Source organism: Neophocaena asiaeorientalis, unplaced genomic scaffold, assembly GCF_003031525.2.
Source record: "Neophocaena asiaeorientalis asiaeorientalis breed wild unplaced genomic scaffold, Neophocaena_asiaeorientalis_V1.1 scaffold778, whole genome shotgun sequence".
Taxonomy (NCBI): domain Eukaryota; kingdom Metazoa; phylum Chordata; class Mammalia; order Artiodactyla; family Phocoenidae; genus Neophocaena; species Neophocaena asiaeorientalis.
This window is the reverse complement of record NW_020176499.1, coordinates 350,135-368,430: the sequence shown is the minus strand read 5'-3', so window position 1 is coordinate 368,430 and position 18,296 is coordinate 350,135. Positions and strand designations below refer to the sequence as shown.

General features: G+C 35.2%; 2 protein-coding genes across 3 annotated transcripts in view; one reads left to right on the top strand and one right to left on the bottom strand.

Annotated features, from left to right (window-relative positions):
• The window catches only part of CENPP (centromere protein P), a 220,135-nt gene that overhangs the window by 55,881 nt on the left and 145,958 nt on the right, over positions 1–18,296 (top strand). The gene's annotated exons all lie outside the window — the stretch shown is intronic.
• OGN (osteoglycin) lies at positions 41–17,856 on the bottom strand. 2 transcript variants are annotated; one of them, XM_024732975.1, is made up of 7 exons: positions 17,788–17,856; positions 16,520–16,768; positions 15,021–15,117; positions 9,040–9,198; positions 6,780–6,982; positions 3,930–4,025; positions 41–3,124 (listed from the first exon to the last, which is right to left on the bottom strand). In XM_024732975.1, the coding sequence occupies exons 2-7, from the start codon at positions 16,691–16,693 to the stop codon at positions 2,954–2,956; spliced, it is 900 nt and encodes a 299-aa protein (XP_024588743.1). In that variant the 5' UTR covers positions 16,694–16,768; positions 17,788–17,856; the 3' UTR covers positions 41–2,953. The 2 variants fall into 2 exon arrangements, with proteins under 2 accessions (XP_024588743.1, XP_024588744.1); XM_024732976.1 differs by lacking the exon at positions 17,788–17,856 and having other exon boundaries at positions 16,520–16,804.

Sequence of the window (18,296 nt, the reverse complement as noted above, 5' to 3'; positions counted from 1 at the left end):
TTTATGTCTCATTGTGGAAAGAATTCAGCAAGAGACAAAGTGATAGATAAGAAGTGATTTATTAGAATAGGATGCTTGTGAGGCTTAAAAGCAGGTGGGCTAGGGGGTGATGCGCCCTGAGAACTTAGTTGGCTACAGTTTTATAATCAAAGGAAAAGTGGGGAGGAGGAAAAGACCACCTTCTTCCTCATTCTTGAGTAGATATCACGCTTCCATCATCAACTCCTCCTCTAGGTTGGACAGGGGAGTTTTCTTGTCCCTACGTGGTCAAGCCAGGACTGTCATGGCACTGTGGAAATATTATTTCAGGTCTCCATACAATGAGGGTCTTTCACTTTGAGATGTCACCTTTCCATAAATTACTGTTTTTTATGTGTGCAGAGAGCATGTCCTAGGGGTCATTAACTTACTGAGCTCATTGGTCAGAATGTGGGTCTCATGCCACCATTGTTTATTGTTTGGGGGCATGTCTCATGTTTCTGTTGCATGGTTTTCTTGCTAAGCAGGCATGCTTGGCTTTGTGGTTAAGCAAACCTGCTTTCTTGAGCGATCATTAACTTACAGGGGTCTCCCATACTTTTCCTTACTTACAGTCGCCTAGTGGGATTAACTATTTAATCACCTGCTTTGTCCCTTTACTCTGTTCCTATCATTTTGAAGTTGTTTTGGGTAGTGCTGACATATTAACTATTCAGTCTTCCATTCTTGAACACAAGATGTCTTCCCATTTATGCATATCTTCTTTAGTTTCTTTCAGGAATGTTTGTAGGGGTAAAATATTTTTAATTTTAATCCTCTGTTTCATTATCAGTGTCAAGAATGAAGCAATATCTATTTAAGATAATGGGGATCAGCATATATTTTACTTCATTATTTTATTTGTGACTTAAAGGTGTATATAAGGTTGTCGGGTACCTAGGTTCATATCTTCTTATCTAGAAGTCTCAAAACTATTTTTTAAGATAATTCCATAATTCAGACTTTTAAACCTGTGCTCTTTCCTAATTGCTATTTTATATAAACCACTGGCTTTTAAATTCTCTAAAATTTGAGAGTTATTTTATGGTGCTTTTCCCCTTTAAGTTTAGTAATATAAAGAACATAGGAATACATTATTATTCTGACATCTGGAAATGGGAAGAAAGTACTGACCCCTTTCCCCACTGTTGGTTCCACCACTCAGCAATCCTTTATTAAGTTTGTTTTTCCAGATAAAGTTACAGTTTATTTCTGTTGATTTATTCAAGATTATGGTAGTTTATTCTATTTTTCCAAATAAAACAGAGCCCTTCTGTTTAAATGGATTTTATTTTGCACTATTTACTATATATTCAATTTAGATGTACACACTATTATGCTAGCACTTTGAATGTATAAAGGGAATATTGGATGTGTTCAGTGTGCTCAGTGAGCTTTCTCAGTCACAGAGAAATGAGGCTCGCACACAAAACGAGAAAGCCGTATAATAGTTATTGTTGCCAGTTACCACAATAAAATCAGTGAACGCATTAGTGTTGTAGCAGTAATTATTGTGGTGTTAAGACATCACAGGTGTTTTAGTGAAAAAATTTCATTTTGGGGTCAACCTTGACAAATGGGAAAATTGAAAAACAGGTCATTCTACGTATGGAAAAAACAGAAGCAAATGAAAAACCACCAATAGTGTTTGTTCTGGGAGTAGTATACAGAGACCAACTTGATTTTAATGCATAATTTATGTTGGAAACAGTGTTGGCAATTTTTATATACACAGTTCAGACTCTTGTTTCTAAAGCACTGATCATTTTATATGCAACCCCAAAGCAGTGTGGAGACTAAGACTTTTGAGTGGGGTTTGCGCAAGAGGAAAGTAATTTTAGGAACTTTATCATCACTATTAGATTAAAGATGAATTCTCATCTTTAAACATACCAGTTAATCATGGGTCTCTAGAAAATGTTGCTGAGATGCTTTCTTGTGAATGTGTGGTCTATTCTCAAGAACATGGATGTGTATGGGTGGGTGGGAAGGTGGTGTGTAGTAGTAACACCGCAGAATTCACTTTGTTTTCATGTCTTACATTTGGATAAATTTATTGATGAGATTCTCATTCCTATAGTATAAAAAGAAAATATTTTGCAGTATATATCATAATTGAAAGCCTTTACAGTGGAGAAGTTTATGGCTATGTTCTGAGAAACAGGATGGACTTTCAGGTTTTTTAATAAGCATACTGATTTTGATGTGCTTGGCTTCCTAAAATGTTTTATGGTGGACTTAGAATGTTAATATTTAGATTAAAGAAAATTTTGTACTATTTTACTAAAGCCTTTAATTGTGTGATCACAAAGCAGAATAACTGAACATTACTATATTAGCTCTTTATCAGAGAGTAAAATTATGCTTTATTTGGAAAGTTTTGCCTAGGTGTGAGACTATATTCCTATTTCTGAGGCTAAGTAAAAATATAGTAGCTGCCTTAATAGAAAGAAAACAGAGTTCCTACTTCATAATGAATAATGTATGAGTGATAAAAGAAAAGTGAGAGGTCCCTGGAAATATTTAGCTTTTCAAAGTGTTTGGAACATATGCCTTAAATGCTTTAGGGATCCGGTAGAAGCCAGGAAAGACAAACAGTTGAAAGTTTCTTGGACTTATCCTTTCACTTCGTAATACATCTTAAATTTGTGTATTTATATAAAAACATACCTTTTAAATGGTACTCCAGTATAAACTGCAGGGATTTTGTAATGCTGTTCAAATATTTTCACATTACTTTGTTTTGAACTTAAAGATTCACTCTTACTTTTTGCTCGTTGTTATATGTAAGGTTTTTTGAACATCCTTGCTTAAAACATAAGTTCCTTCATAGTAGGATACAAAATTAATATTAAATACTTAAGCTCCTTTAGACATTGTTGAGACAGATTATAAGTATGGGTGTACTTTAGCTTATGTGCTGCATTGATAGTGGTTAAATGTATGACCCTACAGGCAATCTTTTTAAGCAGATAAAACTGTTGGGATGTTTTCCCAGGATGATGGGATTGCCCTCCAAGCGTATCTCTTCAATGCGGTCCCGAATATAACTGGTGTCATTAGCCTTGCAGAATGTATCATCTGTAATTGAAGTTATGTTGTTAAACTAGAAAATAAAAGGGAAAAATGGTTTAGAAACCTGAAATCATCCTTTTGTATTTTGTGTAATGAGATCTCACAGAATATTTTATCTAAAAAGTGATTTTTAAAATATTGTACGTACTGTGTATATATCTTCATGGTAATAAAAACCCTTGCTGAGCAATCTGAGCCTCCCTTTTTAAAGTCTACAGTATTACTTTGGAAGAACAGACTACTGGCTATTTATAAGAGCAAAACCCATATAACAAATTTCTGAGTATAAATAAGATTATAATAGCTGGATAAAGTATCCTATTCTAGTGTCAACTCAAAATGGGTACTGTTTCCTTAAATATACTTTAAAGAAATAAAAAGAAAAAATGGGAATTCTTGTGATGGTAAAAGACCACTTTTAGTTTATTTTTATTCCCTTTTCACTTTTCTATTACCCTAAGTTGATGTTGGACAATAAAGTCAGCTGGGAAGTCTCCAAAAGCAAGTGTTTACTGCTATTTGGAGAAGGAACCATAAACCACAGGTATAAGTGTCCCCTAACTTCAAATCCACATGTCAGATTAACTAGGAGATGCCAAGTGCACACCTGGAGACAAATCCTACTATAAGAGCAGACCTCCCACCTAGTGTTACTGGTCCTTTGGTTGTGCTCTGGATAGAACCAGGGCTTCTGGGCAGGAGAGAACATTTGGCTAAATATTAATACTTTTGATGGGCAAAATTTATGTGTAAATAAGTGAGCTTCCTAATGAATCGTAAGACTGACCCATAATAATTTGAATTAAAGTCAGATAATGTGAAAGGAGCAATCATACCTGAAGATGAATTACACGCAGACTTTCTGGTAAATTAAGAGGCACAGATTCCAGGGCATTGTGGTCCAAGTAGAGGAAGGAGAGGTTATTCAATTTCTGTAAGGAAAAGGTGCTTTTGCTTAAGTGTTATTGAGCTCATTGCATTTCTTCACATGATTCAAGCTATATACACACATATATGTATAAATACATAGATATAGATATAGACACATATCAATACTATTAATCATTGGTATGGTAGTTTTAGGTTTGGTGGGATTTTTTTGTTTGCTTTGTTTGTTGTTGTTTGGTGCTTTTGATTTTACAAGTAGTATATTTGGTCCTTTACGAAGGGCAGTAGAGTCCTGATGCATCGCCACATTTCTATCCCCTCATCTCACTTCTGAATACCATCATATTCAGCCTCAGCCCTCATGCCAATTTCTGGGGCCCTTTAAATTTCTCTTGGGAGCAGGTAATAAGGTTAATTCTTATGCAGGATTATATTTTCATCTGGTACTGCCATAACCTCTCTTGAACCTTCACAACTTTCCATTTCAGCTCCACCAATTTGTAGTAAAATGAATATTCCTAAGAGATGTGTATGCTTGTTAGTAAGATGTCTCCCAAAGCAGTTTATTAAATACGTAGCCAAGTATGACTTTTTTACACCCCAAGGACTCTACATTGGATTACTCTTCATGATCAGTAATCCATTATTGTGTATAATTTTATAATATGATCTCAAGATGTAGTTTCCCTTGACAATAATCTTTTACCTTACCTTTGATATGCATCCTGTGACAGAATTTGGTAATTTTTTTTTTTTTTTAGATTTCAGTTGCTGTTATTTTAATCCTTTCTTTGTTTTTTTTTTTTTTTTTTTTGCGGTACGCGGGCCTCTCACTGCTGTGGCCTCTCCCGTTGCGGAGCACAGGCTCCGAACGCACAGGCTCAGTGGCCATGACTCACGGGCCCAGCTGCTCCGTGGCACGTGGTATCCTCCCGGACCGGGGCACGAACCCATGTCCCCTGCATCAGCAGGCGGACTCTCAACCACTGCGCCACCAGGGAAGCCCTAATCCTTTCTTAAGCATCCTACGATTCACCATATGGGCACCAAACTCCTGTCTTCCCCAGTGGGCCTCTTTAACATGGATTAGAGTAACCTGATTTTACCAGTGGCTTTGGCAGCCTAGGGCATTAAGCAAAACTAGAAAATAGCTGAGTTTATCATTTTCATGCCAACTTGTCATGAATCCCTTCTGTAATCCACGTGTAAAATCCGAAATATTCAGACATTCCTTTTGTGAAATGTTGATTAGCTCCTGTGGGGGCTAATTCTTGCATTAGCTTTTTTGTTTGTTTTGTTTTGTTTTATAAATTTATTTATTTATTTATTTATTTTTGGCTGCATTGGGTCTTCGTTGCTGTGCTTGGTCTTCCTCTAGTTGCAGCAAGCAGGGGCTACTCTTCATTGCAGTGTGTGGGCTTCTCATTGTGGTGGCTTTTCTTCTAGAGCACGGGCTCTAGATGCACGGGCTTCAGCAGCTGTGGCTCACTGGCTCTAGAATTCAGGCTCAGTAGTTGTGGCGCATGGGCTTAGTTGCTCCACAGCATGTGGGACCTTCCCAGACCAGGGTTCAAACCCGTGTCCCCTGTGTTGGCAGATGAATTCTTAACCACTGCGCCACCTGGGAAGTCCCTACTCCTGTAGGTCTTTAACATGTCAGTTATTCAAAGGTTTACCTGCTCAAATTGCATATCTTCAAATTACAAACATTTTTTTGTTTTTAAAATGAGTCCAGTTTTTAAAAGTCCCCTAAGAGTCCCTTAACTTCTGAGGAACTGCTAGGAGTTGTCCTAAGGAGCTACAAACCTTCCTTTTTGTTTTTTTTTGTTTGTTTGTTTTTTGGCGGTACGCGGGCCTCTCACTGTTGTGGCCTCTCCCGTTGCGGAGCACAGGCTCCGGACACGCAGGGTCAGAGGCCATGGCTCACAGGCCCAGCCACTCCACGGCATGTGGGATCTTCCCGGACCGGGGCATGAACCCGTGTCCCCTGCATCAGCAGGCAGACTCTCAACCACTGCGCCACCAGGGAAGCCCCAAACCTTCCTTTTGAACGAGGTCTTCTGTTGCCAACAGTAGCATGATTGTCTCATCCTTTTATCTGGGGTTTCTTCCAGGACTGGGAATGAGTACATAGAGCTATGGAAGTCCTGGGCTGAGGTTACTTCCCTGTAGGCTCTGCATTTTGAGACAACCTGGCTATCTAAATCAGAGGAAATCACCTTGCCCTTTTCATGTGCATTTATTTTCTTGTATTACTAAATTAAGGAATATGTGTAATTTTTACTACATACAGAATTTTGTATTAGGTGCCATCATGTAATTCAAAAGAATGTCTACCTACAGAAGTCTATGGTCTAATATTTTTAAGTATTAAAAATAAAATTCAGTGTTTACTTTAGAACATGATTTTTTCTGGTGTTTGTAAATTACTAATATTGTAAGGAAAAAAGAAACACAGGAACACTCCCATTTTGAGGTTTTGCAGACTGTTGGTGCCACGAGGGTGCAAACCTTGTCTGTATAAATAAATATTGCTGTGTGAACAAGGGAAAAAGATATGACACCAGGTAGTCCCATGAAACAAGATAAAGGTATTTTAAGTGAGGTACAGGCATAAGCTAGACTAAATAAGCCTAGTAGTATCACTATTTATCATGTAAATAATATCTTCATTTATTACATTAAAATAGTTTTAAAACAAAATTCTAGACCATAGTTTCTTTTTCTTTCATCATGTAATTATTGGCTGTATAACCGATATTTTTATATTGTGCTCAGTCATACTATAAAATACTTACTTTGAAAGTATTTGCTTTGATTCCTCTACTCTTGATTTTGTTGTATTTTGCATTAAATAAAGTAAGCTTGGGAGGGAGAACTGGAAGTTTCAGTAGTTGATTTTCAGCTAGTGTAAGTTCTTCTAACAGTGAAAGTTTTGAAAAAGTACCGTCTTCTATATCTTCAATCAAATTTCCCGTAAAGTCAAGTCGCCTTAAGTTAGCTTGAAGGAAAAATATACAAAAAATAAGAAATTTTAAAAAAATATATGAAGTTAAATTCTTAATTGTCTGGACTGAGGAAAAGCATTTGTTTATCAGGTCATTCAAACGTCTTTTATTTTTAGTGCCTAGCAGAGTGTCTACAATTAGTAGCTCAGTAAGTTTTGTTGAACACTGAGCATCTACTCTGTGCTTGACACTGATGGTCTTTCTCACTGAAGTTCTAAAACCTCAGGTTTGGAAGGGAACTTAAAGTTAATAGAGTCCTTCCATCCTTTTTTGTTTGAATTCTCAGTATGCTCAAGTAGTTTGAAAGAAACTTTTCGTTGCAAATTATGGAAAGTAAGCATTACATCTGATTGAATAAAATCATGTAAATATTTTTGGATTTTTTGCCAGCCTGTTATATTGTGACTGAGGATATCTTAATCTCTCCATGCCTTATTGCTTGACAACAATAAAGGCAAAAATGTTCCCTAATTTGTTACCATGGTGCATACTGAGAGATAGAGAAATTCAATGTGTGTATTTATGTGTGCATCACTTTTGTCCATCTGGGATGATTAGAAAATATGGTCCCTTCTCACTATTCAAGGTGGTCATGTCTATAAAGTCAGTGTAAATGCTGAATTAGTGAATATGGAACCATTGCTCCTAGGGAATATACAGGGTTAGAGCCTCTCATCACACATTTTCATCAACCAATCAGTGGAAAATTTTATGTGGGTTTCTTTTTAAAGGCATCTTACTTAGTATATATTGTTGATACATTAACATTGAACTCACAGCCAATCAACACTGTAACTCACACTTAAATAAAGATTACCTAACATGTGTTTTCTCTGTAAGGCACATCACAGCCTTCTTGCAGTTAGGAACACTAGACAGCATTTTAGCACTATACTTAGGGAGCATTTTAAACAGCAAAAAGCACAAAAATGTGAAAAATGTGGCACTAAGTAGACTGTAAAGAGGATACTTGTTTACAGTATAAAAGCTGAAACAAAAGGCCAAGCATCTCATTCAGCCTATCCTGGATGGCTTAAATTTTTTGCCACTGTGCACATGTCTACGAATGACCATGAAAGTGCCAGAAGTATTGATGTTTTGGGTTACAAATAAATTTTACCAGGTAGGTGAGTTTGAAAACATGGAATCCACAAAAGAGGAACAACTGTATTCAGTCAGTTGGGAGCTACTGGTGACAGCATGAATTTAGTTATGGCTAATCTTGTAAATGTGTAGCGCGGCCAGTGTGCATTTCTTGATGTGACTTTCTTCAGAAGCCCTTGACGTGGGGCCAGTTGCATTTCTTGATGTGACTTTCTTCAGAAGCCCTTGACAGCATTGGAATCTAGAAAATTTATGAGGGATTAGTGATCCAGACTTGGACTTCATACTGCAGAAGTAGGGGATTTGGGTGTGCTCATGGCAACACTCTCCTGGCAGCTGTTGTAAGCTTTGATTGGACACCAGAAGTCCAGGATTTTTAATGACCTGGGAAGGAGTTAAATGGCACTGCTCTCAGCATTAATTCTGTATTAGAGTCATCTGAAGAGTTTGGTTGTGGTTAATGACAACACCTGGGCATCTAAATTTAGAGACCTATATTAGAATCTCTGGGGACTAGGACCTGGTATCAAAAATACTTTAATATGCAGCCAGATTTAAGAACCATGAGTTAAAGTAAGAAAAAGCAGTTTCTGTGTTTTTATAGTGAAAGTAGAAAATAAAACATTGTCATTGGAGAAATATCCTGATTATATTTGTATTGCTGACTGGCTGAGGCAAATGGATCTTGAAATATTGGGGTTGAGAAGATATAGTTGCCCATATGTTAGATGGGCTGTCAACATAGACTCCGTAGTCACCAGGAAAGAAAGATGACAGGGAACATCTGAATGGAAAGGAGATGTGAAGTGAAGTGTGGTGGATACTTAAAATACCTCAACAGTCACTACCGTACACGTGATAGGCCACAGGTACCTAGAAACTTGTGTTTATACGAGTTAAATACTAACACGAGTTAACACTAATATCTTATTTAAAATTAACTTACGTATGTCTGCAAAATCTTTGGCAGTCAACTTTTTAATTTTGTTGAATCGTGCATAAAGATAGGCTGATTCCTTTGGTAAGGGTGGTACAGCATCAATGTCAACTTCTTCACAGTATACAGAGCCACTTAAACAAACACATAGCAGGCATGTGGGCATTTCTAAATTGGGAAACAAAAATCATAAAAATCAGTAGTTTAAAAATATTTGACCTCTAGTGTTAAAATTCTTGCTATCATTTATGTTATTACCAATTTGAAAAGATCCTTTACAGAATTATGAGTGATAACAGGAAAGATGTTATGGCCATGATAGCTAGTAATCTATATTGTATCTGATAACTCACCAGAATTTTATTTTAAATTCTGTAATCCACAATCTCTTTTATTCTCCTATCTGTTTTAGCAGTGATCATTTAATTGCTGAATTGATTGACAGTTACATTTCTTCATTGGAGTATCAAAAATCATAAAGCAGGACTTAAGGTAAATATAAGCTTGATTTATCACTTGGAGTGGTGCAAACACATTTCTAATGAGTTTAGAAACCACTTAGTTAAATAAGCAAACTATTAACTTAAAAATTGGAGTCATCATGGGTACTGTTAGAATCCCTATTGTACCCTACGTCATTCATTGCATTTACTTGTTGTGCATCTTTCATCTCCTTCAACCTACAACAGTTCCTTAGTCTTTGTTTTTCATACCTTTTACTGTTTTGGAAATTTTTGAATTTTTAAAAACTTTTATTTTCAGGGCATTTATTTTGCAGAATATCTTTCAATTAGGGTTTATATGAGGTTCCTCATTTTTTGGCAGGAATACCATGGAAATAATGTTACATCCTTAGTGTTATGTATCTGTCTCATTCCTTATGATGCTGTCTTTGGTCACTTGGTTCAGTTAGTATCTGCCATGGTTCTCACTCTGTAAAATTACTGTTTTTCACTTTGTAATTTGTACCTTCTAGAGGAGTACTTTGAGATTCTAAACATCAGGTTTGTCATCAAACTTTCACCCTCTAGTTTTATCATCTGTTGAAGATTCTTACTTGAATCATTTATCACTAGGATAATTGCCAATTATTTTCTAATTCCATCATTTCTTCTATATTTGTTAGTTGGCATTCTGATATAAGGTGGAACATTCCCTTCTTATTTGTTTATTTCTGTCAGTATGAACTTATGAATTCCTCATCCCATGGATAACGTATCCCATAATACGTTACTGTCTTATTTATTTTGATAATCACATTGTCACAGATTAGTCAGTGAGAACTCTTAAGCTCTGTTTATCCTCCCACAGCCTTTTTATGGTTCCATGATATACAGTAAGTTGCACATATTTAATTTGTATAATTTATAAGTTTGGACATGTGTATATGCCCATGAAACCATCACCACAATCAAGATAATTAACATATCCATCACTCCAGAAGTTTCCTCATGCCCTTTGGTAATTTCTCCCTCCCAGCAACCACTAATCTCCTTTCTGTCATTATATGTTAGTTTGCATTTTTGAAACTTTTATATCAAAAGAATCATGCAGTCTTTTGTCTGGCTTCTTTCACTCTGCATAATTATTTCTCAAAATAATTTTGTATGTATCAGTAATTCATTCCTATTTATTACTGAGTTCATTCCAATTTATTCCATTGTCTCAATAAACACCATTTATACTGTCATCTCTTACGGACATTTGGGTTGTTTCCAGTTTTTGGCTATTTCTAAGAAAGCTGCCATGAACATTTATGTATGAACTTAATGTTTTCATTTTTCTTGGATAAATACCTAAGAGTAGAATGTCTGGGTCTTATTATACGTATGTATTTTGCCTTTTGAAGAATGTCCTAAAGTGTTTTCCAAAGTGGTTGTGCCATTTTACATTCTCATTAGCAGTGTGTGAAAGTTCCAGTTGCTCCACATTCTTGTCAACATTTGGTATGTATGGTTGGACTTTTTTATGTTAGACTTTCAAGTAAGGTTTGTTGTGGTATCGTGTGTTTTAATTTACATTTTCCTAATGACTAATGTGCTAAGCATCTTTTTATATACTTATTTGCCATCCACATATTTTTTTGTGGTGAAGTGTCTATTCATATCTTTTGCCTTTTTTTAAAATAGGTTTTTGTATTATTATTTTTGAATTATAAAAGTATATTCTGTAGATATAAATCATTTGTCAGATTTATGTTTTGCAAATATTTTCCTCCAGTCTGTGGCTTATCTTTTTATTTCCTTATCAATGTCTTTTGAAGAGCAAACATTTGGGGCCTTCCCCAGCAGTCCAGTGGTTAAGACTCCACGCTTCCACTGCAGGGGGTGCATGTTCCATCCCTGGTTGGGGAACTAAGATTCCACATGCCGCATGGTGGGGCCAGAAAAAAATAAAAAAGAAGAGCAAACATTTTTTATTCTAATGAATAACAATTGATCCCTTTATATTGTCTGGATTTCAATGAGCAGGTCTTGTACATCTTTTACACATTTATACCTATGTATTTTTTATATCTTGATTAATTTTAAAAATTAAATGTCCCCACTGTTTTTTGAGAACTTACTTATTTTCTGGCATGCTAAGATGTCCCAGACCAATCTTGCCCTTTCCTTGCCCCAGGCCTGAAATCAGCTATTATTTCAAGGAGTACTGGTCCCTTTTAGTGGAGGATGGTATTTAGAAACCAACATTTGGGTGTGGATGTGCTCATTGCTACTGGGATCTCATTGCTTCTGGGCTTTTTCAGCAAAGGGGCCTGGGAAATATATGTATTTTTATTTGGCGCTCTCTTCATATATAATACACATACATACACACAAGTATATGTATATGGACATGGACATAATACACAAGTACACACATGCAGACATACATATATACATGTATATAATATGTGTCATATGCTCATACGAAAACATAAGCACATCATATGCATATTTTCACATACACACTCATACAGGGAGGCAAACATGTATATATCTATTTCTGTATCTCTGTATACAAATCAGGAGTTGATTCTGATATCTTTCATTCCACTCCATCTCAACAGTGTTCATTTTAGCCTTCCCCCTTACCATATTTGTAACACCCTTCTCTGACAATGAGAAACCTGGCTCTTGTGATCCACTGTGCATTTACTTTACTCAGTCCCAGAACACACATTAAGTAGTTTCATTATTGCTAACCTATAATACTATGGAAAACAAAGCTACCCACTAGAATTTTAGTATTTGCCTATTTTATTTTGTCTTTAGCCTGAAAGTATACAGTCAAAATACTGTGTTTAAGGATTACTTCGATTAGATTTTTCCCCCTGTAGTGTGTTATGTTATTGATTTGAAATGCAATTAAGTTTCTATTTTTCTGTTTGTTTGCCAGTTTGGGTTCTTTTTATCTTATCCTAGTTGGTTTTATTTATAAATGTATTTGTTTGTTTGCTTATTTGAATATAACATTATTCTAAAATCAAATCTACACAACAAGTGTATACTCCAAGAAGTTCTAGCATCTTCCCCTAGTACCCCTAGTTACCATCTCCCCCTCCTTTCTACCCCTAGTCCCATCTGTAACCCATAGGTAACTAGTCTCAGTTTTTTAGTTACCCTTCTTGAATTTCTTTTCACAAAGTGGGCTGATGTATGTATATTCTCTTATATCCCCTTCATTCTTTTTTTTTTTTTTTTTTTTTTTTTTTTTGTGGTACGCGGGTCTCTCACTGTTGTGGCCTCTCCCGTTGCGGAGCACAGGCTCCGGATGTGCAGGCCCAGCGGCCATGGATCACAGGCCCAGCCGCTCTGTGGCATGTGGGATCTTCCTGGACCAGGGCACGAACCCGTGTCCCCTGCATCGGCAGGCGGACTCTCAACCACTGCGCCACCAGGGAAGCCCCCCTTCATTCTTAGGTGAAAGACAGCATACTGTAGATACTCTATTGCATTTTTTTTTCACATATTCTCTTCTGAAAATCACTCCATATTAGTTATAGAGATCATCCTCATTCACTTTTACAACTGCATAGTATTCCCCTGGGTGGATGTACCATACTTTATTCAACCACTCTTCAGTGTATGGATAATTAGATTGTTTCCAATATTTTGCAGATGCAAGCAATGCTTCAGAGATTTTGCATATGTGTTTTCTTACTTTTGGAGGTATATCTTTAGGGTGAATTCCTAGAAGTCAATTGCTGTGTCACAAAGTAAATGCGTATTAGGTTTCGTTAGATATTACCAAATTCCTGTCCATTCTACCAGTTTGTATTACCACCAGCAAAGTATGTCAGTGTCTGATACCCTACAGTTTTGCCAATGGAATATATTAATATATTTGTCAGATAGGTTAAAAAATTTTATCTCAGCATAATTTAAACTTATATGTGAGATTGAACATCTTTTATGTGTTTAAGCGTCATTTTTATATCATTTTGTGAATTGTCTGTTCATATCTTTTGTCCATTTTTCCAGTGGATTTTTGATCAGTTTCTTTTTCCTGGATTTTTACTTGTTCTTTAGAAATTAGAGATATTAACTCTTTATCAGTGATATATATTACAAATATTTTTCTCAGTTTTCAGTTGCCTTTGGCTTCGTTTATGATGGTTTTTGCCATGGAGATGTTTCATTTATGGAGTCAAATTTATTGATCTTTTCTATTATCGTCTCTGGAGTTTGAGATACCCCACACCCAGGTTATCTTCTACTATTTGTATGGTTTCACTTTTTGCATTTAGACCCTAATTTATTTGGAGTTTTTCTGTGTAAGATAGGGATCTAATTGTATCCCTTGTCAGTTGACTACTTAGTTGTCCCAGCCCCAGTTTTTTAAAATATCATCTTTGCTTCAGTGATTAAAGATGTTACCTTTATTATTTACTAAATTTCTACATGTATTTCTTTTTGTCTGTGGACTTTCGTTCATGCACCAGTATTACACTTATTTTAAGTATGCAGGCTTTAAAGCATGTTCTGATAGGTGATTTCATGCAGGTTTGATTTTCCTTCTGAACTTGAAGATCAGCCTTACCAGCTCTTTAAAGAAGTTCATTGTTGTAAATTTAGGGAGCACTGACATCTTTGTGATATTAAATCATCCTACTCAAGAGCAAAGAATGTCTTTCCATTTCTTCAAGTCTACTTTCACTATGATACTTCTCAAATTTCTTAAGATATATTTTCTGGTTTTGTCCTTTTTTTTTTTTTGCGGTACGCGGGCCTCTCACTGTTGTGGGCTCTCCCGTTGCGGAGCACAGGCTCCGGACACACAGGCTCAGCGGCCATGGCTCACCGGCCCAGCCGCTCCGCGGCATGTGAGATCTTCCTGGACCAGGGCACGAACCCGTGTCCCCTGCATTGGCAGGTGGACTCTCAACCACTGCGCCACCAGGGAAGCCCTGGTTTTGTCCATTTTAATTTTATTGTAGCAATATAGAAATTAGTGTCTGATTTTTTTTTCATATTGTCATGTGAAGTAATGTTCTGTGATAGAGCAAGAATAAACCAAATAGAAACTAATAAGTAGGACTTTGTAATTTGTTATTTTATAAGTTTTCTATTGTTTTAATTGAAATGTACATTATAATTATTTATGTATATAACTATGTCTCTCTTCTGTGAGTTTCTTAAAGGCAAGAATTATATTTTATTTACTTTATCCTCAGGCTACATAGTATTTGAAAATAATTGGTGTTTAACAAGTATTTCTTGAACTGATTTAATATAGACAGAAGCACACACTTTGTAGAGGCTAAACGTAGACTAAACTTTGTTCTTGAATGTTCCTATTCCACATTTCTCACTCATAATGTGGAATGGCAAATGATGGAAACTCACAATATACCTGTTTGACTTTATCATTAGAGATAAAATTCCACTGTTCGGATCTACTATATCCTGATGCAATTTTTGATTACTATAAGGAATAAAGTTCCATTATAAGCTATTTTTTAAAGCTCCTTTAAAAAAATTTGATGCTAGAGTATTCATACTTACCATCATTTTCTTTCTTGGGGGATAATGGTTTTATACTCTCATCTTTTTGTAATTGAAAACCTTTCTCATCGGGTATTATTATCATAGTTTCTTTTTCCTATTGAAAAAATAAACATTTATTTTCAGGTGTGACAAGGACCAATTTGGACGGTAAAACTGAGGGATTACAGACAACATTCTCCCATAAGTGTTCTGGTTGAACAGCCTCTCCCCTTTCCATTTGTCTATTAAATGTCGTTGAATTCTACTCCACTTCACAAATATCTTGGTCCCTGCATTTATATTAAGATAGAGAGAATCCTAAAGCAATGTAAAGAGAAGAAGCAGAGAACTTTTTATTTACTACTTTTTAGGGACCAGTAGATTTTTGAAAGTATTCTTTAAACTGATTGATAGATTCAAATCAGCCATGTGAGCCAACAACTTGTTGTTATAGTGGGCCTTTTTTTTCCCTAAGCTATAACTATATATGTATACCTATATTATATATATGTGATAATAATAATAATAGCATATTAACCAACTCCATTGAAAGAAATTGTACAGTTAACATTTGCTCATATGTACTAAAAAAAGAAAGAAGCAATTATAACTGTTCACTCTTAAAATCTTTGTCATCTTATTTATAGTGGAGAACTTTTGAAGCAATCAACATTGTTATATATTTGGCTGCTTTGCTCATTTTCCATTTGTGTGTGTGTGTGTGTGTGTGTGTGTGTGTGTGTGTGTGAGAGAGAGAGAGAGAGACATACAGACACACGGTAGGCAGGCAACAGATACTTATGTGCTGTATTAACTTTTTCCTTTCCCAGTGTTCATTTCTGTGTGCCAGTAAAATCACAAGTAATTACTTAGCCCCCGTACAAGTAGAATATGAAGATGTGGTGTGAAAGTCATCCCTGTAGACAATGACAGTTACCGTTACTTGGTAAAGTGATGGAGTCTGAATTGTTAAAACCGATTAAAAATTAAGCTATATTAAGTAGTTTTCAGTTTTTGACATATGTGAATTATTGTGAAATGCTGTAGGTACAAAATAAGCAGTACCCTTTATTTCCTTGAACCACTTCTTCCTAAAACAATAAACCTTAAGCTGGTGATTCATTTTTATTTCTCCTAATACACATTTCTCCTATTTTATTTTAATATGCATATATAGGACATTATGTAATATTACTTAACATATAAATCTCAACTGGTCAGAGATCCTCTCAAAGTTTAATTTTCCTTAAATTTTATGTTTTAAATTTTAGTTTTCCTTAAATCTTATGTTTTGGTTGCTATAGATACTGTTTGGTTATTATGGATTCTATGTATTAATTTGGGAAGCATGCATACTTTAAAAATATCATCTTAGGACAGTTATTTTGAATTATTTTGAAGCATTTAATGTGCTTTTCCTTTCCTCTTACCTTATCAGACACATTCAGAAAAAACAAAAACATACATTTAAATGGGCGACCATTTTAGAAATTAAATTTAGAGTAGAAATAAAATACCTTAATACTTTTTCCATCCAGGGATTTATCCTCATAATCTCGGCTAAATAAGCTTTCTTCAAAATTGTCTGTTCCATAATCATAGATAATGCGTGAATCCTGCTGAGATGGTGGTGCTGGCTTTATCAGAGGCACAAACAGGAACAGGAGAAGTGTAGATTTCAGAGTCTTCATTTTAGCAAAAATGAAAGTGACTGGAAGTTAATAAGCTAGTGGCCTGCTGACTGTGGGACAATACTCTCTTTTACCCTGGAAATAAAAACGCAGACCATTGAAGCAATATTTAAAAGCTTAGAGGACTTTTTGGCAGGGTATACGCAGTAGGGACCAGAGAACAAGTATTTAACCCTTAGTGATCTTTAATTAGATGCTAAAAGTTTTTATGTATCAGCCACATTCTGAAAAATAGTTTCAGAAAATGGTTTTAGTTCCTTTTATATCAAAAATCCAAGCAATGTTGATAATTTCAGTTTTTTAATAATTAGGTGCCTTGAACAAAGGTACTTGTTTGTAATTGAAGTCTTCTTAGGATACCTGTAATATAAACAGTTAAATTGAAGTCCCATGATCCTGTCTCATGTGAGTTAAAAAATATCATATTTCAACTTTGCTCCTTTATACGAACTCTTGATTTGTATTGGTATGAGCAGAAACAAGTTCCAGGAACAGTTTTATAATTAAATTTTAAATTTAACATTATGAAAAGTAGTCATTAACACTTTTTTAGGTGGTACAGAATATGGGAAAAGCCATAATTTAAATTTTCTTAGTTTTATAATTTTTATAGATATCATTTCTTTTAGTTAATAGCATTTCTTTTAAAATTTAAACCATGAAAAATGCAAAAATAGTATTGCAGACTAGAAAAAATACAGAACTTTAATCAAAGATTTAGAGGGAATGAAATGGGAAAGATTTTTAGGCTCACTGCTGGATTTTATCTGGTGGTGCACATTTTACACTTTTTCATAAGTAACTTCAGACAGAATCACTCATAGTTGCTGGTGCTGCATTGTAGATACCAGTTTGTCAAAAATCAATGGTTGAAAATTAAGAATAACATGGTTTTGTGACTTTTGTAGCACCTTGTTCTTGCCTGCATGGACATTAAAGTTATGCAATGATATACTTAAGTGCTTGTTAAAAAATAATTGTTCAAAGTAACTGAAACATAAAAAAATTAAAGATGGCCTTTACATTTACTAAGATTGTTAGGTGTCACATTTTAACAAACGATATTTAAAATAATATGTGAAAAAAGAGCCTACCGTTGTAGCTGTTTTGAAGTTTTTTGTGGTTTTACTCAGTAGATGGTCATGGCTTGCATTAGCCCCAAGTGGGCGGGTGAATGAGAAAAGCTGTGGATTGATTTCAAACTGCTGAATAGAATTTCAGGGCCCAACAGCTTTCAAAGCACTTTCCATGTGGTAGAGATCTTTGCCAACATTCTTTCTCTAGGGTGAAATGTAGTGTGTTGTACTAGAGAACTGTGCTTAAAGTATTTGTAACTGCTGTACTCAGATTGCTTCTACTGTTTACCATAATTTTGTTATTTTTACCTTGTGTAATAAATACTCATGTTTTTGTGAATATTAGTTTATGAAGATGACATAGTTTAAAAATCATTCTTTTCATTTTAGTGCTTTCCCAGTAGATAAAACATCTGCTTTTTGAATGAAATAAAACACCAAACTAAAGCATAATCTATGCTCTTAATTTTATGAAGAGTAAAAATGTTGTTCTAGTACTTTAATTAGTATATAGCCAAAAAGTTTCC